Genomic DNA, 22,773 nt, shown 5'->3' with positions numbered 1-22,773 from the left:
ATCCTCAGGACAGCACATCCTTAGCTCTCCATTTTTTCAATGCATACTTCAAGATAAGGTTAGCTATTTTAACTTCCATAACCAAGGTAGCTAGCTTGGCTTACATCAGCAGAAATTCTCTTTTCTATGCACGCTTAATATCTTTAGTATTTAGAGTTGTAGTGTTTTGTCTGCAGAAGCAAAATATTCTTGCAAGCCACAAACTATGTGGTCATCACTAATGCTGTCATGCACGCCCACTGCATCACGAAGATTGTACCACATCCACAAAAGCTCAGCCAGCTTCAGTACTACTTGATAAACAACAGTTTTTGTTTTTGACATTCTCATTTCTAAGACGGCTAGTCTTAAACTAAATATGTAAAAAAATCAGTTCCATCTTCTAGTCACATAGTTTTACTGAACAAAGGTGTTGAAATTGCTGCATACCATACAGTGGTACTTACACACTTTTGCATCACTGTTTTCTCAGTTATACTTTCTCCCTCTCTGCCTAGTGTAATACCAGAGAAACAGAGAAAAGGTACCTGATGATTTTGCTCTACTCCTCTTCCCCCATGCAAGTGCAACTGTCCAAGGCCAACCTAAAAATAAATTTTACATTGGAAATAAGTCACTTTTCCCTTGGGACTTCCTTTTTCTAGCAATACAGATACAGGTGAGCTAATTATATGCACAAAGATAGACAATATCAGAGTTAAAGATGCCACAAAGACTGAAGGCACAGATTTGCTTCAATAACTGCAGTGCTATCCTACTTTTTCACACTGGCCTAAATGGAAATTAATCCTGGATAGAAGCAACATACTGTCCTAGATCTAAAGTAACAACTGTTTATTTGAATCCTGCCTACCTAAGTCTTAAGTCACATATGATCAAGCTGGCTTGGGACAATTTGCATTTGATCAGCATCCTCCCTTCCTGCACTGTGTGTAGAAGAGGTCCAGCCTGCAGCAATGCAGAAGTCATGCAAGAGCAGGAGCAGTGAGAAACTGAAATAAATTGTCAAGGCCAGTTTTTTATCTAGCCTTCCTCCACAACTGAAACTATCCTTGAAATAGTCTGCCTGGTTTCTAGTCAAAGCCAAGTCTCATTACTAACATGTACTTTGTAACGTTTTGGACTTACTTTCAAAAAAAAAAAAAAATTGCATTTTCTGTCCAAGTTCTACCTTAAACACACTAAAGTGTAAGTCTCTACACATAAAAACTAATGGGGAAATAGCAAACAGGTTGATTCCAGATGAAGATAACACTAAAGCTTTCCTTATTTCTGAAAGCTGTTCTGTAATTCTTGAAAATGCCTGAATGCCAACAGATGGACAGAATTTTACCTGTGCTTGTACATCTCCCTTCTCTGCTAAAAACTGGTAATACTGGATCAGGTCTTCTTCTAGCATCCCACTTGCCATTCCTGGATTTTCTACTTCATCTGCTAAGCGAATTCGCTGAACCACTGTCCCACCAGTCAAGGAAATGTCACTAGCAACTGGAAAACAGATGAGATAAATTTTTAGACAGGTTTTTTCCATGCAGAAATTACACCATAGCTTAGTAAAACCAGATGCCTACATAGCTTCAAGCTGTAACTCAAAAGAGAATTAATTACTTTGATACCCTCTAAGCCATTTCAATAGAGATAAAAATAGCATATCATAATGCAGAGCCAAATGGATAACTTGATTAAAGCAAGAATTTTCTATTTATCTTATTAGCATTGGGAGTACTTTAGTATCTTCTACTTGAATGATACAAAAGTGCACAGGGTCAAGAATGTTACCCTAGTAAAAGGCTTTTACCGTGATTAGCTACAAGTCGGTAGTGAGTGAGAGCAGATTCACAACTCTGAAGGACTCCTATCCCAGCCCAGTACCGGTAACCCTAGAAAGGAAACGATGTAAATATGGGACTATCAGTTACTTGAGATCATACTGCTTGCCATGTTACAAACTTTTTTCACATGATTCTTTTACTTGATCAAGACTTGATGAGACAATTGGCTGGACAAAGGTCACAAATCCATTGTAGCTACATAAAAAACGAACAACTGACACTATGAAAGATTAAACATGGCCAGTAGAGTTTGGATATTACTCAAGAAAAAGCAAATAAGCAGAATGTTGCTTAAGGGTGAACATATAAAACCTTTTATTTACATAGTGCACTTTCTCTTAAATCTCACAATACTGATTAAAACATTTTCTGTAAAGATCTCTTTCACAGTTCTCACTAGATTACAAAAATTTTAAGTCTGATAATTCTGATTTAAGTCAAGAGATGTAAACATGGTCAATCAAATAAACAGTGGCACATAGCTTAAAATGAGCAGACTCATCTTTGAACTAAAAATGAATAATGGGGAAGATACTACTGCTCACCCAAAGCATGCAAAATGATCTTGCATTTGGACAGGGTGTTCATATGAAAGGAAATCTTAACACTGAAAATGTAGGAGTAAAAAAACACTCTTGCATGTTTGAAGTTATTAACCATCTTACTTACCAAGATCATATGAGCGATCAGATTTCCTCCTAAAGCTCCAAAAGTGTAATACACCAGGGCCTTAAAACAAAATCATTGGTTATTTAACGTTGGCCCCCAAGAGAAAATACAAGACCACACAGTAAAAATTTCTGAATTACCTTAGCTTGACTAGAATTGACTCCTAGACCAGATGCATATAGAAATCCAAGAGCCTAGAAACAAAATAAAGTTTGTCAGTACACCTTTTAAAAATCCAAGAATCAGTTTTCCTGGAATACATGGGCATAAAGAGTCAAAGCTGCAAAGACTATGCCAAACTCTACCTTCAGTTTGGTGCTGCCTATATCTGTGCTCTTCCCTACCCCTTCACAGTATTACGTTTCTACATTATTCAGTTGCTTAGAATGCTAACATAATTTAATGTTTCACCAGAATTCAGACAAGCGAATCAAATGCAAGGAACAAACTACTACTTCCTGGAATATCAAGTGTAGATCCAAAGATCCTAAACAGTGACAGTATCCCAGTTTAAAGACCCTCAAGTGAAGCTAAGCAGTATCTGTCAGGTTATTCATGCACCCAGTTTGCCTCAAACACCAGTGTAAACATCTGTGAACCACAGCCTTGCACAGAAGACTCAGACTGTTTGATTCACAGACCCTATGAATTTACAGTTTTCCATCTGTTCTGCCCCTGGTTACTGGCAACTGTGACTATAAATATAAACAAAGAGAATGCACTGAGCTATTTTGCTGAGGTTCTTTCAGAAGTTAATTTTGTTCTTAAGATTTACATAGTTTTTGCTCTGCCTATCACACCTGTTACAGCTGGTATCTCAGAACAGAAACTAGCACAGAAGATAGTGCACATGTAAAGAGGTCTGTATTTCACAGTGTCCTAAGACTATTCTAGGGAATCTGAAAGCATACACAAAAATGACCTCATGCAGACAGTATTGAATTCTAGATCAATAGAAGCCAAGGTCATCATTGAGAGAAGTCTCTAGAGGATTCATGTTCCTACTTTCTATGGTAAATCAGTACTCCACCATTAAACAGGGAACAGCTGGAGACTTGGTAGCCAAAGAGAAGAAAGCTAAAAGCTCCTTAAGAAACTGACACTTCCAAAACAAGTGAGAACTAAACAACAGGTATATGCAGATAATGAGACATTAAAATCAATAACACCCACATTTTATGACATTTTCTAATAGTAAGTATGAATAATTCTGTGTTCAAAGGCATAGGGACAAAGTAAGCCCCAATGTACTAAATACATGCCAAGTTTCCTAGAAGGTTTTATTTCCTAGATTATAAATTGATATCATCTCAGATAAAACTGCAAATGAAAAGCCACAACACTGCACAAAAAACACATAAGTACACAGTTTCAGAAGGTGTGTTGGCTGGAGTCACCTATATCTAACTGTTTTTTTTGACTTACATATCCATATTGTCAGCCATATAACAGGAAAAAAAATTAAATTAAATTAGAAGACCACCACCATTCCATATTCCTAGGAGTTAAACATTTTTTAAAAACTCAAACAGAAGATATGTTTCTGTTTACTCTTAGGGTGCAGGTGCCATCTATAAAAGCACCCTAGAGGAAGTACAATCTATAAACCATTAACAAACCTGTAGAAGCACCTGTAAAATTTAAGGATATACATACCATTTATCCTTTAGGAGAATCTAATCTAAGGACATACATACCATTTGTCCTTTAGGAGAACCTTCTTCTGTTAGTTTTTCAAACAGTTCTTTTGACGACTGGATGTTCTGCTTCAGGTAATCCCCAAACAACAAAGCATAAGACACTTTCTCCATGGCCTTGGTATGATTCATGTCAGCTGCTTTCAGAAGATACTGATATGCTCTTAAGAGAAAATAATTTCTTTGTCAACTTGAAGCAAAGCAGCAAATTCCATTCGTAAACCTGAAGATTCTGGAGAGGGGTTTTGTTTCTCTGTTTTAGCCTTTATTTTCTAAAAACGCATCTGCCTACAGTAATTTGTTCCAGCTACAAATCATCAACATAAGCAACAACTCATGATTCAGTTAATGGACAAGCTGAATTTTAATGTTTGCTCTTCTCCATAAGCAAAGCAGTATGCATTTCCTCTCCTCTAAGATATACAAGAAGTTTAAGGTCAAATGATCGTATTTTTGTAGCAGCAGTTTTTAGTTCTGTACTAGGTATCCAGTAGAATCACTCCTGTAACAGTCTCATGCATCACAGCAAAAAGAACATTGAAAAAGACAATGGAGTCTCTACAATTTGGGTACAAAACTACTCCAGTGAAAACACCAAGTCCTGGGCCCAAGACAACTGCATATGTGATCAATTTTGTGTCAAAAAAGTCATGCTAACAGTCAGAGGGATCTCTGGAAACTCCTGTTGCTATTTCAGTCTCAGAATCTAAGAAATTACCTCAAAGTAATTTCACAGCAGCTGGTTTCACAACAATTAAAACACTCCTAACCTTACACACGTTACACAGTATCAGCAAGCCTCCTTCAGCTTAGCCCCAGGGATCTATTTTATACCAAAAAATACTACTCACAATCCAACAGATATTGCCTCCCTTTGTCTTTGCCAAGGTGCAGACAACTCTAGACATGCCTCACTTTCCCTGATACAAAGTACAAATACACTCCCTTATTTCCACAAACAAATTTACAACAGTAATAGTCATCACATATTAATCAACATAAGTCACCACTGACTGAGGAAGTTGTCAATATGAATAGGAGGAAGATCTGAATTAACGAAGAAATTCTGAATTATAGTGGTGAGTTCACAACTATTTAATCAGTAATTGGATGCACACAGAAGAGAAAGCTGAGACAAGACTGAAGAGAAGACTAATTCTTTATTTTTTATGTTGTCTACAAGCATTACCCTTTTCTAACAACATTCATTATTAGAATTTTAATGATTTGTTGAGCTTAAGTTTAATACGATTTTTATGGTGACCAAAACCATCAGAAAGTAGGAGAAAAAACAGAGCAGGACAAGAAATGCCAATTTTTCCCACTTTGTCTTAGAAGCAGAATGAGAACTAGAACGTAAGAAACGTCTCAAAAACGGCAATTATCTCGTATCACCTTCTCAGTTTTTTCCCTGGGCAGTTGCCACGTATAAACTGAGGCTAGAGAACTGCAGAATCATCTTGCATTAAGTCAGTGTTTTGATGACACCCACTCTTCAGAAATGGATCTCTCACAATTTTTACTGCATTCAAAGGAAAGCAGGCATAAATTTGTTATTCTAATTACCCTGAATTTACTATCTATCTTCTATCACTGCAGTTTTATGCTGAGTCCAATAAAGGTCAAAATCTCAAGGCAGCTCATTCAAGTTTTTTTTGTTAAGCAAAAGTGACCAGGCATATAATCCTTCTCCTGTGGGGGTGGATGAGGTATACTTACACTTTCTTCTGAGCCTTTTTACTGCTTTCATTAAGGATTTTCATTCCAATCTGATAAACATCCTCAGCTTCTTGCATCTGCCTTCTCTTATTGGACTGCTCTTCAGCTAAAAAAAATAAAAGTGCACATAAAGAGCTCCAATTATACACTCAAGGCTATCTTCTCAAAATTCCTATTGGTTCTAAAGGGTAAGTACAGGCAGAAACATGTTTTTGAAGACCAATAAACAAAGTGATTACAAAAAGCTGTCTAATGGATGTGTTTGATATATTAATAGATTATTTCTTCTTGTGTGATGTCTATCATGCACAAGTTTGCTGACAAAATGTTCTTTTCATTCATTGCTCAAAAGCAAGCTGTGCGGGTTTCTCCTTCCGAAGGGGATTTCCTAGAGAAGGTTGCCTCTGTGCAACTAATCAGTAAGCATAATGAGCAACACTGTCAAACCCCTACCCTCCCACAGCCTCAGAAACAGTTTTATAGATGCCTTCACTGCAAGATTTCCAAATCGGGCCTGGGAACCGGCATTTTTTAAAACTTCTTCCATCATGAAAACTTTGCCTTTGTAACTACTTATTTATTGTGGAATGAAGTGGCCAGGGACTTTTACATCCTGAAATAAAGACTGTTAAGAGGACTGAGAACACTTGCCTAAAAAGCATTCCATGAACAAGAACAAGCCAAAGGTTGCTTACATTCACAGAAGCCCCACTTTTGATCTTTCTTGTAATCATAGGTTGTTGCACACCAAAGCCTGCCATCTTCCCTCCCATCAGCAGTGCACTCTGCATATTCCTTCTCCATAAACAAGAATGGAAAGTGGCAAGGCTCCCCGTCTGCAGTGCCTCCAATAGCTGTCAAAACTGAAAATACACACCCAGCAATTAGACTACTCTCCTTTATTTTCAAATTAAAATCATATATTACATACAGAAAACTGCTCCTATGTTGGTCTGAATTTCTATGAGCTACAATTTATCAAGTTTTCAGTAAGATTTCTAACTTACAAAAGCTTGAAAAAGCAGTTTTTCTAAATAGCACTTGAAAAATATAATTCCTAGTTTTAATTATGAAATGAAGCAGAAGGCATGTGGTTTCTTATATTCTTAGTTCTAAGCAAAGAAAGTATCATTTTGACTGGAGAAGGCAAATCTCAGTTACATTTTTATTGCCTACCAAAATAAATAGTCTTTCCTTGAACTTTCTCTTTCTCTGTAAAAAACCTTGTAGTGCAAGCTTGAAGTGCATTCCAGAGCACATTCATTTTAGCCCCAGGGTTGGACACAATCACAACAGAACATCATGAAATGCTATATTGAAAGTACTGGAGTATCAGCAGGGAGTACACTGGAAAATACAACTATATGGAAAAACTTAAGTGAAATCACAATGCAGATGAAAGGAGTCTCATCACTATGAGTTCAGTAAATTTTTACTCTTGAAAATACTTAGATTAAAACCATAATTTCATTTTGCCAACATATTTAGTTGCATCCAAAACGGCTTTGAACAGCACCATTTATCACTTCTCATGCACTACAACTTCAAAGGTTACTGACTCCAATATCACAATATTTCAAAATAAAATCAATTTTCTATGAAGACTAAGAATTCTCTAGGTCTTGAAGATGGAATGATTTCAATTAGACTTTTTGAAAAATTTTCCTCTTTCACTAAGCTAAATCTAACAGTTGGGTTCAGCTTAATTTAAAAACATTTGCAAAATCATGCAATTCACAAATGTCAATTACAGAGTTTTTTCAAGTTAACGTCATAGTTTTCATAGTTACAGAGAAAATGAATTCGTTTTTGAGGGTCCATAATTGAAAGGCTTAAAGACTATACTAATTTAAATATTTCATGTTAATTTCTTGAAGTAAAGTCTTCAGGTATAGCTGGACCTGTTCAAACTGCTCTTGGTAACTGAATGCATTGACATAGGTTCCACCATATTAGTCCAACTTAATTATATCACAGGAGAAAAACTGTAATTTTCAGTAACTGCACTCAAAAATGATGTGGTAAGATGCAATTAGCCTGGAATAATTGCAGACATTTGTTAACTACAAAGTAATATACGAACTCCAGCTAAGGGTTCATGTATCTACACCTTATGGGACCTCTTATCACTGTCATTTGAAAAGCTCCAAGTCCAGGATATCAGCACTACTCAAGAACTCATAGTTTTACTTGTATTGTTTTGTAACCTGTCTCCTGTGCGGAAAGCAGTTTTACACAATGCTCTGCATGACATGTAGCTGCATACTAAAGTTATGAAATTACTCTGCCCCAATGCTCCCCTTTGCATTTTTAAAATTCTAAGTTCAACCATAATGCTGTTTTTGCTCCTAGATAATAACTAATTATTTAACCCAGATATTTAACTAATTATTTGCTCCCAGATAATAACTAATTACCTAAATAAAGACTAATCCCAAGAGCAACACAGAGATGCAACCGCAGGTCAAAAAGCTCACGACAATTTCTTACATACTTTAGACATTGATAAATACTAAGTGAGGCAAACAATTTACCCAGAGAATGAATTAGCTTTTGTCAAACCAAATGCTCCAAAAGCAATTTACCTCTTTACTATCTCTGAATAAAATACATGGTATTTCATTATCTTTTGTCCTAATTTACTTATGTCTCGTTTCATACTTTATGCTGCAGGAAACCCAAACATAGATTACTTGTAAGTACTGGCAATATTACTGTAAGATTCTTCCAAATAGGAAGATAAATGCACAGAAATTGCCAGCTCTGTATAAACTTGTGAGCGATCTTCAGCAAAAACTGTAAGCATGGAATTTTAGGGCTACAAAATCCTAGAACACAAACTGGCAATAAATAAAAAAATTATCATTTTCTTTACACATGATCTCCTCATTCATCAGAAGAGAGCAAGACAACTGTCTCAGAAAGTTAAAACCCTTACTATCACTAATTCCAAATTACTGATTTTTTTGTTCCATACCCTACAAAATATATACGGAAATTTGCAGGATACCTTTTTTCCACACAATATCATGACCACACAGAGTAGCTAAACTGTTTGTAGAAAAGCTTTTGTCCCTTTAGGCAGTCCTGTCACCAGTAGTTCCTCTGGAGGAGGAACCACCTCAGACAGATGCTCAATTCAAGCGTTCATTAAGCTGCCCTTTAGCACTCTTTTCTCCTAAGAGTGACTTTTCTTTCAAAATTGCTTTTTTAAATGAAAAATTCCTTCATTCATACTGCTTATTTAATTCATAAGACATTCCAAGAACTGTGCAAGACTTAAACTTATGGTTTTTGAAAAGAATTTGCAGTAAGTTGAGAGGAAGAGTTAAAAACCTTAGCTCCCGAGGAGCCAATCAGCCGAATATATTTTTGCATGAGATTAAAAGTATCTTAAAGTTTACTTTTGAAATAGACTGCACTAAATACGGTGCTTGGCTCACTGTTCTGTGGCAGAAAGATATTTAGTGGATTTTCTATACTTTTTTGCTGTACAACACAGCATCAAAAGCAACAGCTAAGCCTATTACTGAGTTTTCACAAACTGATACTAGTTCTGCTCTAGTAAGGAAACAGCTTGGAAAACACTCAGCCATTACATGATAGAGCTCATTTAGTAACTCCTGCTTTCTTTTGACATTTCAAATATCATTACTACCACATTAACTGTATTCTCCAGTAATATTAAATATTTATTTTTTATGGACAAGTAAAAAGGAAAAGTCTGCTGCATAGGTTAAGGTACTCAACTGTACCATCTAGTTATCATCAACTACTATCTGTAAATCAAAAAATCATAAAATTACGTAGTAAAAAAGCCGTATTAAAATTTCCTGGGAAATTAAGCTCAAGACATAAGGTTTTACCTATATTTAAAATTTTCATGACATTTACATGGAATTTAGATGCTGCCCTGAGGCTCTCAATGCTGTTCTAGGAAGCTTGTCTTTACATTACTATTTGTTCCTTTTCTGTCTCTTGACTCACCAGGCAAACAGCCAGGGGATTGAAAGAGACTGATGCAAATTTCTCTTTGTATTTGCTAGTGTACATACACAGAGCACAGATCTGTAATTGACTTCTATTTGAAGAAATCAGGGCCTTCTCTATTTGATAGTTAAAAGTTTTACAGCAAGACGGAAACAGTAAGAAAAATTGAAAATTCTTTCAAATGCATTGGAAAATAACTACTCATTTCAATTACAATACATTTCAAGACATTTTGATGGTACTTTCTAATAAGAAAGAGAGCAATTACCATTCCATTGCAGAAAACTAATGTCCTAACCTATCTCATATGTTCAAAATTACTGTTTTTGTTCACCCACATGCTGGAGTTACTCAGATTCATCTATGTTGCCACTTGTTCAAAAGTCTGTGAGCAGTTACCTGGAGTCTGTACTTCTGCTTCTTCCAAATCCTTATTTAATAGATTTGACATTTCTAGAGAGTTCAACTCTTCCAATGAATTCTCTTTTTCCTGTTCTTGACTGTGAAAGTTCTCTTCATTCTCTGATTGAGAGTCTGATTTCCCAGATTCAAGGAATATCTGACCTGCTACCACTCGAGTTCCTGTGGAATGATCCTTTACCTGGTCCTCTGCAGATAAAGTCTGAAGGAAAGTAGACACATAATTAAGAAGACTGAAACTGAGAAGCAGCAGCTGGCTTAATTAACCATATCTTTTAAGAAGTTTTTAAATGGACTTTACCTAAACAGTACAATCAAAGTAAGCTGAGCTACCTATCAGCTGTCATTGCTTTCAGGTCTTTGGAAAAAAAAAAAAAATGTTTCAAACTTGTAACAGCATTCATTTCTCTGATGCACAGAAAAAAATAATGAGACACCAAGAGCTACAGAAAAGCTTAAAACCTAAAATCAAATTATTGTTCAGAATTTCAGACCTTTGCTCTCACTCTACAGGTAAAACAGAATGACTAGAAACTTATCTCCTCACCTTTGACTCCAGTGATTCATCTTGATTTCCTTCTTCATCTAGAAGAGACATTAAAAGTCAGTAAAATGCTTTCCCATGAGTATCTATTTCACAAACAAAACCTTTGCTTACAATATTGTACTGTGGTTCTGAAATACTCTAAAGTACTAAGTTGACTAACACACTTCAGGAAAACTTTATAACTGTGATGAGGAGGAATCAAATGCTTCACAGGTGATCTTCTTCCTTAAATTATGCCAACACAACTGTGTGTTTCATTGTGAAATGTGTGTGGTGTTTCTAAACCCAAATCACAGTCTGAATGGTTTGAGTCCAGTTAAACTACTTCAAAAGGTTTGCATCAAGTAAAAAAGGCCTATGGAACATAACATTTTTAGTTACCAAATCAGCCTCAGTGTGAACAGCGTCAGCAGCAACCAGAAAGTTGTATTCACAACCCCATGCTTGGAATTAAACATTGTCCCTTATAAAATGCTAATTCATTCGGCCTGATCAGCATATTCAAACCTTTACATAGGTGTTTCTCTTCAAAACTGTGCAGAATTAGCATATCTTTAAGATACTCTTCAAGAGATGAAAGTGTTTAACTGTTATCTTTCTTGTCTAAAAGCTATAGCATATTTGATTAGGGTTTGAAAGACTGGAAGGAGAAGAAATTGTAAAGAAGAAAGGCTACTAGGCAGACACCTAAAGGAATATAGGTGAAAAGATGAAGATTATCAGAAAAAACTTACTTATGACAGCTTTACCACTGTTCTTCAGAATTGTTTCTTCAAGAACTGTTTTGTTCCTTTAATTAAAATGGGCTACTTGTTGTGCTTCAAACAGCTTGGTGTGTGCATAATTTTGATGGGAAGCCTCTAAAATTAACATCACTGAGATGTGACTGTTCAGAGTCATCAGTATCTGATACCACCTCATTTCAGCAAACAACCCCCTCCACACTCGAAAGAAGATGCTACAGGCCTCCCTCTCTCTGGTACACAACTCACTCACATTGAAATAAATGCTCAAAACATAAACAGATGACTTAGCAAAGCTACCTCCCCCTATGTTTAGAAATCCTGTTTTCTGAGGCTCTGGGGTGCACAGCGCCCTGTAGTAGTGGGAAAGTAATGATGGGCTGGAGACTGCACTGGGACTGGAAAAGGTGTCTGAACTGATAGAAGTTAATGCCCCATACATGAGATAACCTTTCATGGCTAACTGTAACATATTAAATGTATCTGCACAAACACTTCCAACAGTTCAGAGAACTCTGCTGACCCCTGTAAGCACTTAGCAAACAAAACTTGCACAATTCTCATTCTCATGCAAGTAAAGTGACTTACCAGAGATAAACCATCCCTGAAGTGACAAGTTCCAAACATGACATTTCCTCTCTCAGGTCATGTTTTCAAGCCTAATACTATAACCCTTGCAATGAAAGGGTTAATCTTGGAAGACCCTTTCTGGAGTCTAGATTCCATAGTGTTACTTGAAGTACAATCTTTGATTGGAACAAGTAAAAAGATGAGGGAGAATGCAACTTTAAGCTGTAACAGCGTAATAGAAATGAAGAAAAAATGCAAAGACTCAAAACTGAAACTACAAAACTGTGGTGATGAGATATTGAGAGTACAACTGAGGCATATAAATAACAGCCTGTTGAGCATGGTGAGGAGGATGTAAAGGTCAAAGAGTTTGACTGCCAGTAGAAATGGAATTAAAAAGGATGTAGAAGAATTTATGCAGGTAAGCAGCTGTCCTCTACAGGTCTGAATATGAAAACGTGTAGAGCACTTCAGAAAAACTTGTGGAGACAGCAAAGAGCACTCCAGATGAAACAGACCCTGCAAGGAGCAACCAAGACAGCATAAGAACAAACACCAACTTGGAAAAAACCCCATTATGAGGCATAAAGAAAAAACGAGGCCAGCTGCATTTTTGGCAGAGACCTCAGGGCTTAGCAGCTTGAGAAATCTAACAGGTAAGGGTGATTGCGATAAGTCATAAGGAGTTCTACCACTGAACTTTTACACTTTAGATCAGGATATGACAATTGGTCATTAAAGTCAGTAAAAATACACATACATTTAGGATACTTGCTAGTGTTTCTGTTTTGAAATCATGAAAGAAGATGTCACTTACCATGTTTCCCACATATTACGTTCTATTATCCTAGATAATTTTGACCTAAGACCAAACGCCACCTTCAATCTTCAGAGCTTGTCAAGACATCCAGACATGCTTCTGGAGAGTGGAAAAACTAAGACAGGGTGGCCTACCCAGCAGCTTGTATGCTCCTTCTAACATACACAAAGCACTTATAAAGTACCTGTTATTGCAGCAGAAAACACCATGTTTGGGTTTTAGAGTGATTGTTTTTGTCTCTACAAAACCAGCCTATGCCTGACAGCACTAGAGCTTTCTAATACTTTGGAAAAGGCTTCACTGATTTCAAACTGAGATGGTAGGTTCACTTCATGACAAAACACCACACAAGAACAAATATAAATAGGTTATACTGTCTATGCACACATATGAAAGGACAGTTTTATTGTAACTTCATATGCAAGGCAAAAGGTTCACTAAACTGAAAGACAAGAGACACATGAGCAACACAAAGTAGAACTCACTAAGTGTTTGCTCTTCTTCCTTGAAAGTAAATAAACCTGTTTCCTTCCTATTGCATCATTTAAATTTTCTCTGAAGAAACCAGCTTTGTTACTGAGAAGTTGTACTTGAACAATCGTGTTCAAGCAGCGGTTCCATGCAAAAAGCACTAAAGCAAACCCAAAATATTAATTTAACTTTTCTTAACTTTGGGACTTGTTTCTAAGGCAGCCAGATAAGGTTGCAGAGATAAATGAACAGTATGACTAAAGGAGGGATCACTTACAGCCTTGTTGTTTCATGAAACTGCTGACTAATATGCACCCACTACTTATAGAAGTGTGTTTACTCCTACGAAAGTTAAGAAAACTATTCTGAAAGCGTTAATGAAAGGTCTATAAAAGGTCACAGTTGGACCTAAGAACAGTTTATCAGTCAAGGCTGAGCTACTGAACTAAGTCACAGATGTCAAGTTTATGCACCTGCTTCAGCGATTAAAGCTGATAGTTTAGCTTGTTTTTCCACACTTCAATTTAAAAAAGTAACTAAGTTTTTTTTATTATTATTATTCAGATCTGTTATCAAGGCTGTCTAATTCTATGAACCTCCTCTAAGAAGGCCAAGGGGAAATTAATATCACAATTTGTTAAACAAGTTAGGGAGTGCAATGACCTCTTAAAAGCAAAAGGTAGGCAAATACACCTGTGGCTCAAGTGGACAGCTGACAATGTTGTACAGAACGCTTCACTTACAAACAGTGCTGAGCTGTACACATTGCTGGGTGCTCTCACATCCAGCTAGGACTTTAAAGCACTTCACAGAACCACAATCTTTTTTCAACCGTACACCAGTTCATATATAGTTAAAATCAGCTTCAAAAAGTATTCATTTTTTCCTCAATTAGAAAGGCCAGTGTTCAAGCATGCTAGTAAATATAGCAAAAGTACTCTGGCAGCCTATGCTAGAGAAAAAGCTCCTACCATATGCTGGATAAAGATCCTAGCATTTTGTGAGAATTCCTGTTTTCAAGAGAGCACTAAGGAGACAAGGGTAGAAACCAGAAGAGCTATGCAGTGTGATTCAGCAATAACGTCATTAGCTTGAGGGTGTTCAACAGTTCCAAAGTTTTGCTGTATTAGAAGAACAGATCAATTGACATCCCATAAAGCTGAAGGGCTGCTACCACCAGACAAGCAATACCACTGGTTTCAGTATTAAAAGGGTCACTCACATACAGGAAGTAGCCAAAAATTCAGTAAGCAAAGCAGTCTCCCACAGTTCTGATGAATCCCTCCATAACTGATTACTGCTGTCAGTTTGCTTCTGGTATTTGCCAAGCTCTTCAAGCCCCAAATGCTTTGACAACAAAGCTACTATTGGGATTCTGCTGAGAGCAGGGATCTCCCATGTGGAGTGTGCACACCTCAGGAGTATGCCAGCCAACCCACTGGGGCTGGAGGAATAACTTACCTTTTGGACTGTTAATACATAAACTTTTCTTTACACAGTGGTCATTCTGCCTTTATTTCATTCTTTTATGATTTGTGTTCTAGTGCATGTTTTATGAGGTACATAATGTGTTAGGACAAGAGTACATCAATGTTCAACTTACCAAAAATACATGTAAAATGCATGCTCAAAAATGTGTCTGTGGAGAGGGATGCAGGAACAGAAATGGTTTGGCAGTGACTACTTGACAGCATCTGTGAGAGATTTTCTGTAGTATTTTTGACAATTTCTTTCAATGTTGTTTTGTGCAAGTGACTACATAGACAGTGAAAGAGAACGCATCTGTTTATCCAGTTCTTGCAGGAAAAAAGGAAATCTTAAGAAGAAAGTTACCTCAGACTGCTTCTCATCAATTTTTTGACTGATATATTCAGCACAGAAGAAACAGACCCAATAGCATAGATGCTATTCCCATTACATGAAGCTTTAAAACACGCAGTGAGTTAAGTAAAATCCTTAAGTGGCACCTATTCAGCAAGGATAGTTCCAAAGTATCCTTGGCAGCAAGTAAATTGTTCCCAGCTACAATCTGTGCAAGATATTCATTTTAGTTCAACAAAAAGAATGAGATATAGGTCAATCCTCACCCTGAATAAAAATCTTTTTTCCAGTGTCCTTGCAATTGCTGGGTAACTAGTTACAGAACTTACTTTCCAGCAGTTCCTCAGTAGGAACTGAGATTCCCTAACAGGCAACAAGGCAAAGAGTTTAGGGAATATTTTTCTATCAGGTAAGTAAAACCAGAAAGGTCAGAAAAAAACACTGAGCACTGTCTTATGGAAGAACAGGTACTGAAGTTCCCTACAGGTATATGAGTGCACTAATTTGTCCCACCAATCAGTGGAACAGTATCAAAACATCTGCCTATTGCCAAAATTACCCATGGAACACGTAGGAGAGTCAGAGGAAGCATCACTTCCTCACTTCAGGCAGAATCAGAACATTTTTACCTTTTAGTCTGTGAACAAGAGGAAACGATCCCAAGAATCAAACAATACCAGCAATCTCAAAAAAAAGAAATATTTCAATGTTCTTAATGAGTGATCAACAGGGGAAGGCCATCACTGCTGCAATGACCAGAAGACAGCTAGTTTCATCTGGAGAACATGCACACACTTAGAATTTTTTAGCTGCTTTTGCCAGTGTTTCTTAATATCTTTCCCCATGCCTTCATTAAATGCCTTCATACTCTGCAGCAATATCATACGTTTAAAAGAATATAGTGCCCTTTTCCTTAGGCCTGAATTTTCTTGCATTCAACTCAAGTTTTCATAAATTGATTCAAACAAAGCTCATGATGATAGAGTTATATCCAAAATACTCATTACTAAAAAAAAGTCCTCATTAAAAACTCTTCCTAGGAACTTTTTAGTCATTCTTCTTAAAACCCCTCCCACTGTACTCACACCCCAGATGACTCTTTCTAGACCAGGCATTAGAAATAATTCAGTATTCAAGGAAGCATTTCATACACTCCCAAGGTTTATACCAGCCTCTACTAAAGAAAGTCATAATGTTACTGTGGGAAACCAAAGCATAAAGTGAGAACAACTTTCAGAATGATTCTTGTCAAAAATTGGAGGAATGTATTCCTCCCATAGCTTTCTGCAAGAAGATGGACTCTTAACACCCCCTCCTAATTAATTGTGGATATCAATCAACAGTTTGATATGACAGTAGTAATTAAAGTCTGTAAACAGCTCCTAAGCCTACGTTCATGTACTGTGCTTTCCTTGGCTTATTAATTGTATCAGATGGAACCTAAACATTTTGTTTATACAGGCTGAATTAAACTATGAGAACTTCACGCTCACAAACAACTCTGTGGCAGTGGACAAACAGTCAAGAGAGCAGAGCTGCATGGTTGTCCAGCCACTGATGCCCACCTGACCAGCCCTTACCACCTAACTTCCACATACAAAACAGATGGTCCATCTGACATTCACAGCATCATCCCACCTCAGCTTTTTTCTTCATATACGCTACAAATGAGGGCACATAGGTCAAAAGTTTGGCTACATCTCTCTGGCTTTACAGAACTTGTGTGTACCCTCTCCGATAGTTTTCCTAACTTCAAAAGTGCCCTGCTGGCTCATAAAGTGACCTACAAAGCTCATATAATCCGAAGTACAGTAATATTACTTTAAATTTCAACTCCCTGCTGCATGCAGGAAAATGAACTCCAAACTAATGAAGTCACCTCTAGAGAAAACATTAAGTTACTTTCCTGAAATAGTGGAAAAGCAAATGCCCAGTAGCATCACATATGGCTGTTTTTAAGGTAGTGGCTTCTGGCTTTATAAATAAATGCACTGCACACCCCCCCACCAGCCCATGGTGGAAAGCAGAGTGTGGGAGGTAGAAACCTCAGGAAAGGAAGTAGATGACAACACATAAGAATCAGACAAAACCCGAGCTGCAGAACAACAAAATAGGGAGGGGGGAAAACGTATTATGGGGACATAAAACAGGACCCATAAATGTTCTCTACATATCGAGGGTGACAAACCGTTCTGATAAGGCTGAAATCAGCATTATCAGCGCCTCAGGGAGCAAACGCGTTCTAGGGAGGAAAAAAAAGCCTCACTTCGGTTTTAAGCAGTGCAAGCACCACGAAGTGAGCTCCTAACGAGCTGCTTAAAGGCAGGCACAGCGCTGAGCAATGCCAGGCCTTCGGAGCAGCGGCGGTGTGGCCGAGCTCAAACCAGCCGGGTCCCGCCGGCCGCGGCCACGCAGCTGACAGGAGCCCCGCTGCCCGCCTCCCGCGGCTCCGCTCCGCCGCCTCAGCGCCCCGGCGAGGTCGGCGCTGCCCGCACGCAGCCCAAAGCCCCAGCGAGAGCCCGGGTCGCCCCCGCCGATGCCGCCGCCCCCGCGCCCCGGTGCGGGCGTCAGGACCCGCACAGACACCTCTGCGCCCCCCTCCCCCGCCGCAGGCCGCGGGGGGCAATGCCGCTGCAGCGCTCGGGCCCAGGGGGGCGTAGGGAGGCGGAGCCGCGGTACTCACCGGCCGCGGGAAGCGCTCCGACCGCGGGCAGCGCTCCGGCCGAGAGCGCGGCCAGGCACAGCACCAGGGCCACCCAGCGCGCCCGCCGCCCCATCCCGCTGGGCTCTGAGGGGCCGCGCCCGAGCGCCCCCGACTCCGGGCTCTCTCGCCCCGCCCACCGCAGCGCCGCCACCAATCAGCCGCCGCGCTGACGGCCGACTACGGGCCGCTGGCAGCAGCACACGCAACCCCGGGGAACGGCTGGCTCTACATGGCCCGCTCCCATTGGCTCGGCGCAGGTCCGGCTCCTCCGTCACGCCCTCCCGCCAGCAAATAGCGCCGCACGTGTCTCAGCGAGGGCCGCTGCGCGAGCAGCTCCTTCCGAAACGGCCCCTTCCATTGGCTCGTGCCCCGTTCCTACAGCACCCACAGTTCCTTGCGAGGGCCGCGGTGCCGCCTGGGAGCGTGCGCTCCCCGGGGCCCGCGGCGGAGCAGGACTACGCCGCCCACAACTCCCCGCGCCGAACGGCGCAGGGCGCGAGCGCGGCATCGCCGCCCGCGGCCCCAGCCCATTCCATACCACAAAATTCCGGGGATTGGGATACGCTTCGTTGAGTAGGAGTATGGAAACAGCAGTAAATGAAGTGTATGCCTAAACCTGCACAGGTGGAGTATGTGAAACGTAAAGAGTTTAGTGCAACTTTATCTTCAGAAAGGCATCAGTTCTAGAAATGGGTGTAGCGCTGTGGGACGCAACTCTTCGATTCTCCTATGAATTGTATATTTCTGTGGGTTGGTTAAAAAGCAAATGAGGAAGGGAACTAGGCAACCGAGCCTTTAATGGACTGAGGACGTGGCTGGGTGGCAAATGTCACCGCGTCACAGGAGTGTGCTGTTACACAGCGCTGTGGTGAATTCAGAAGTGCGTTTTTCCCACATTGTTTCAGCCTTACCTCGGCCTTACAGCGCTGTATTCGGGATCTCTGCAGGGCGACAGTGGCCACCAGCGGCTGTGCTCCCATGGGCACAGCAGCAAAAGCTGTGGCAAGTGCAGTCCCACCCAGGGCTGGCTCGGGGGTTTTCTCCCTGCTAGGGCAGGGTCTGCAGGCAACGGGATGCGTGCATTTTTTACCACACCCTTAGAGTACAGAATACACTAATCACAACTACCTCAGTCTGCAATATTATCTTTTTTTTTTTTTTTTTTTTTTTTTTTAAGGTTATTAATTCAGAAAAAAAACCCAAAAAACAAAAAAAACCTCAACCTGTTTCTCCCACTGCATTTTCCTCTTGTTCCTCCAGTTCACTTTAACCTCACGGACAGTGCTATAGATGTAGAATAAATTTCCTTTGAAGTGACCTTCAGAGGTCATCTGTTTCAACCCCTGCTTGCAGGAAGGCTGACTGGGTCAAGTTGAGGAGAGATTTGTTCCATGAAGTCTTGAACAACTCATCTGCAGGGAGTCCGTAAGGGCGCTGGGCAGCTGTGATGGGTTGACCCGGCTTATCACCAGGTGACAACCAAAGCCTGAAAAGAGGAGAGAAAATATAAGGAAAGGGCTGAGGGTCAAGATGAGGACATAGAAAGATCACTTGCCAATTACTGTCAGACTGTCAGAGCAAAACAGACTTGACTTGGGAAATTAATTATTAGAGTAGGGTAATGTGAAGTAAAACCAAATCTTAAAGACATATTTTCCCCCACCCTATCCTTCTTCCCAGGCTTTGTGCACAATTCTCTCCCTCCTAGTGGTGCAGTGGGAAAGGGGATTATAGTGAGTTCATCATTTTCTGCTGTTCCTCACAGGAAGCTACTGTTGCTACACTACTGCTGCTACAGCATGGGCTCTGTCATGTGAGAGACAGTGCTCCATAAAGTTCTTAAACAGGACTCCTTCCTATAAGCTGCAGTTCTTCACAAACTGCCCCAGTGAGGGTACCTTCCACAGAGTCCAGTCAGTCCTCAGGCACAGCCTGCTCCAGTGTGGGGTTCTCCACAGGGCCACAGGCCCTGCCAGAAACCTTCCCCAGCATGGACTTCCCATGGGGACACAGATTCCTCCAGACATCACCTGCTCTGGTGTGGGATCTCTGCTCCTCCATCGACCTCTTTGGGCTGCAGGGACATGGCTGCCTCACCATGGTCTTCACCACCCTCCATGGACTGCAGGAGAATCTCACCTCCCACACCTGGAGCACATCCTCCCCTCCTTCTCCCCTGACCTTGGTGTTTTCTGAGCTGTTTCTCTCACATATTCTGTCCACAGCCATTGCCATTGTGCAGTAACTTCTGCCTCTTCCCTAGAGGTGCCACCACTGGGCTCAGCCTCAGCCAGTGACATGTCCATTGTGGGAACCCCCTCAGTGAAACTTCCAGGCTTTTTTACTCTAAGGGTGTGGGCTCTGATATCCCTGCCTAGACTCATGGCCCTCACCCATTATTTGGGGCGTTCCCTACTTACCAGGAGAGTCTGGCTTGATCTTCAGTGCAGAACAGATGCCCACACTCACACACTGTTCTCACAAGCACGCTTGCTCAAATATTAGATCTCCCACTGGGTGGTGATCCAATGTCCGTGCACACACGCTGTGTCGCTTACATAGCTGCTGACTCAGAGCTGGAAACTTTCCAGATATAGATCTTCTATTTTATGGCTACTCACGGCTACAGCTTAAGACTGGCTAGCAAAGTGGATGTATGTGTACACATGGATGTGCATACACACAGTGTATGCACAGTTAAATTCCCTAGGGAAATACAAACAGCCTGGCGACTCCAACTGCTGGCAGTTAACATGTGGGACCTGTGGGCCACAGTCTCTGCTGCAGTTCCTGGACATTTAGACCCCACCAATACACACCCTGTTCCCCGTGGGGAATGATCCGTTCCCCTGTTGCTGCCACTCAGATCTCAATGTATTCTAGTCCTTCTGTTGTCACCTGGATCTACACCTGGTGAGCCGTGGTGTGTTCTCCAGCTGCTGGCAATTGGACGTTGTAGCACTCAGGTAGGATAGAGTGAGGTTACAAAGTCAGTAATAGAATTTATTAAGAGAAAGGATACACTATGTTGATCACGTGGTCAGACAAGTATTCTATATTGTTCCTCTGCTATCCATCCATATCTCTAACTTTCCTTACATTTTTCACTTGCCCTAAAGAATCTATAATTTTTTCATAACCCTCACAAGTTCTTTTTACTTTTCCGTGGTTTTGGTATACTCTCAGAAAGACTTTCAAATATGCCATTACACTCATGAGGTCTTGATTTCTTCCCTGTTCCCTCCTCTGCTCCCCACTCCCCCTTGCCCCTGCCTATGCCTAAGTAGTTCTAACAGCCCATCAATCAGCGACTGATAAGTTCTGGTCTTTGTCTGCTTTATTACCTGCTCATTAATGTTTGTGTATTCGTTTCCTTATTGCTTTATTGTTTTCCTTGTCACTTGTTACTTCTATTACACTGAATGGTCCTTAACTAAAGAGCTTAATGAACCAGATACTCTTACAGTCTGTGTACTCTTACAGTGGCATAGAGGAAAAATACTCTGTTTATTTAAGGTCCTAAAATCATGCTGCTTTTTGTATTGGTTCTGGTTTTACCTCTGTTACTGAATTACTGTTATCACTTGCTTTTTTTCCTGTTCATTTCTCAAGGGAAGAGCTCCAATTATTTTCAATGAGATTTCCTATAGGATTTAATGAAACCTGAGTATTACATGCTCACCACAATTGTAATGTTAGAGTCCCAGAGCGCATGACTGAGTTGCTTATATAGATTTCTTCTGTGTACAAATTGTGCTGAGAGCTTCAGATCGTGGCCTAGTGTGGGAACCCTCCGGCAAGAGCAGTTGTGTGCTTGCACTAAAAATAATGTTATCCAGTGTCTGTGTGCTCAGGTCTGTCTTTAGATGACAATGAATAGCAAGCACAAATGAGTCTGCAGGTGGTACAGCAAAACAAATGTTAGCCTGTTCTGGAGATAAAGTATAGTGACATCAGGCTGGACCTGTTGTACAATCTGGTGAAAACATAGTATTTATAATTTAAAAAACATATAGATTATTGTTTAAGGCTGTGTAAAATCCATAGATTTGTATTCTAGCCCCTAATTTTCAGAAACCTGGACAAAATGAAGGAAGAAGAAACAGTCCAACTGTTAAGTGTCTATAATTGGAAATCACATTCTGCTTGTGGTCTGTTCCCTTTCTGTACTACTGAACAGAATCACAGAATCACAGAATTGTTCAGTTGTCAGGGACCTCTGGAGATCATCCTCCCCAACCCACCTGCCAAGGCGACTTGTCACCTGGAGCAGGTGACACAGGAACTTGTCCAGGTGGGTTTTGGGTATCTCCAGAGAGGGAGACTTGACAACCTCCCTGGGCAGCCTGTGCCAGTGCTCTGCCACACTCATTGTAAAGTTTCTTCCTCATACTGAGGTGAACTTCTTGTGTTTTAGTTTATGGCCATTGCTCTTTTTCCTGTCAGGGGACAGCACTGAAAAGACTCTGGCACCTTCCTCTTGACACCCATGTTTGAGATACTAATATGCATTGATGTGATCTCATCTCCCCTCCCCTCTCCTCCCCAATTCTTTCCACACAAATTTCCAGCCTTTTAATGTCCTGATGAATAGCAGCACAGCCTTCAGGTGGATCAGCCACTCCTCCCAGTTTTGAATCATCAGCAAACTTGCTGAGGGTACATTCTATCCCTTTTTCCAAGCTAGTGATAAACAAGGTGAAACATGCACATACATGTGAATTTTGTGTATTAGTTTGTTTTTCACGTGATTTCCAGAGAAGTGTCTTA

The 22,773-nt window shown here is 40.2% G+C and overlaps 1 protein-coding gene across 3 annotated transcripts in view; it reads right to left on the bottom strand.

Moving 5' to 3' along the window:
* SEL1L (SEL1L adaptor subunit of SYVN1 ubiquitin ligase) overlaps window positions 1-18,173 on the bottom strand; it is a 36,417-nt gene extending 18,244 nt beyond the window's left edge. Inside the window, exons 1-11 of one of the 3 annotated variants that reach the window (XM_066321963.1) lie at window positions 17,983-18,173; window positions 10,875-10,912; window positions 10,307-10,529; window positions 6,613-6,780; window positions 5,918-6,023; window positions 4,199-4,361; window positions 2,642-2,695; window positions 2,502-2,561; window positions 1,799-1,880; window positions 1,334-1,488; window positions 528-584 (exon numbers count right to left, since the gene is read on the bottom strand). In XM_066321963.1, coding sequence (XP_066178060.1) covers window positions 528-584; window positions 1,334-1,488; window positions 1,799-1,880; window positions 2,502-2,561; window positions 2,642-2,695; window positions 4,199-4,361; window positions 5,918-6,023; window positions 6,613-6,780; window positions 10,307-10,529; window positions 10,875-10,912; window positions 17,983-18,076 — 1,200 coding nt within the window. In that variant the 5' untranslated portion in view covers window positions 18,077-18,173. The remainder of the gene's footprint in view (window positions 1-527; window positions 585-1,333; window positions 1,489-1,798; window positions 1,881-2,501; window positions 2,562-2,641; window positions 2,696-4,198; window positions 4,362-5,917; window positions 6,024-6,612; window positions 6,781-10,306; window positions 10,530-10,874; window positions 10,913-17,982) is intronic. The other 2 variants (XM_066321960.1, XM_066321962.1) reach the window with 2 other exon arrangements.
* Between the last annotated feature and the right edge of the window lie 4,600 nt (window positions 18,174-22,773).

This window comes from Sylvia atricapilla, chromosome 6 (genome assembly GCF_009819655.1).
Source record: "Sylvia atricapilla isolate bSylAtr1 chromosome 6, bSylAtr1.pri, whole genome shotgun sequence".
Classification (NCBI taxonomy): Eukaryota; Metazoa; Chordata; class Aves; order Passeriformes; family Sylviidae; genus Sylvia; species Sylvia atricapilla.
Note: the sequence above shows the minus strand (reverse complement) of the source record. Positions and strands in the feature narration are given on the sequence as shown.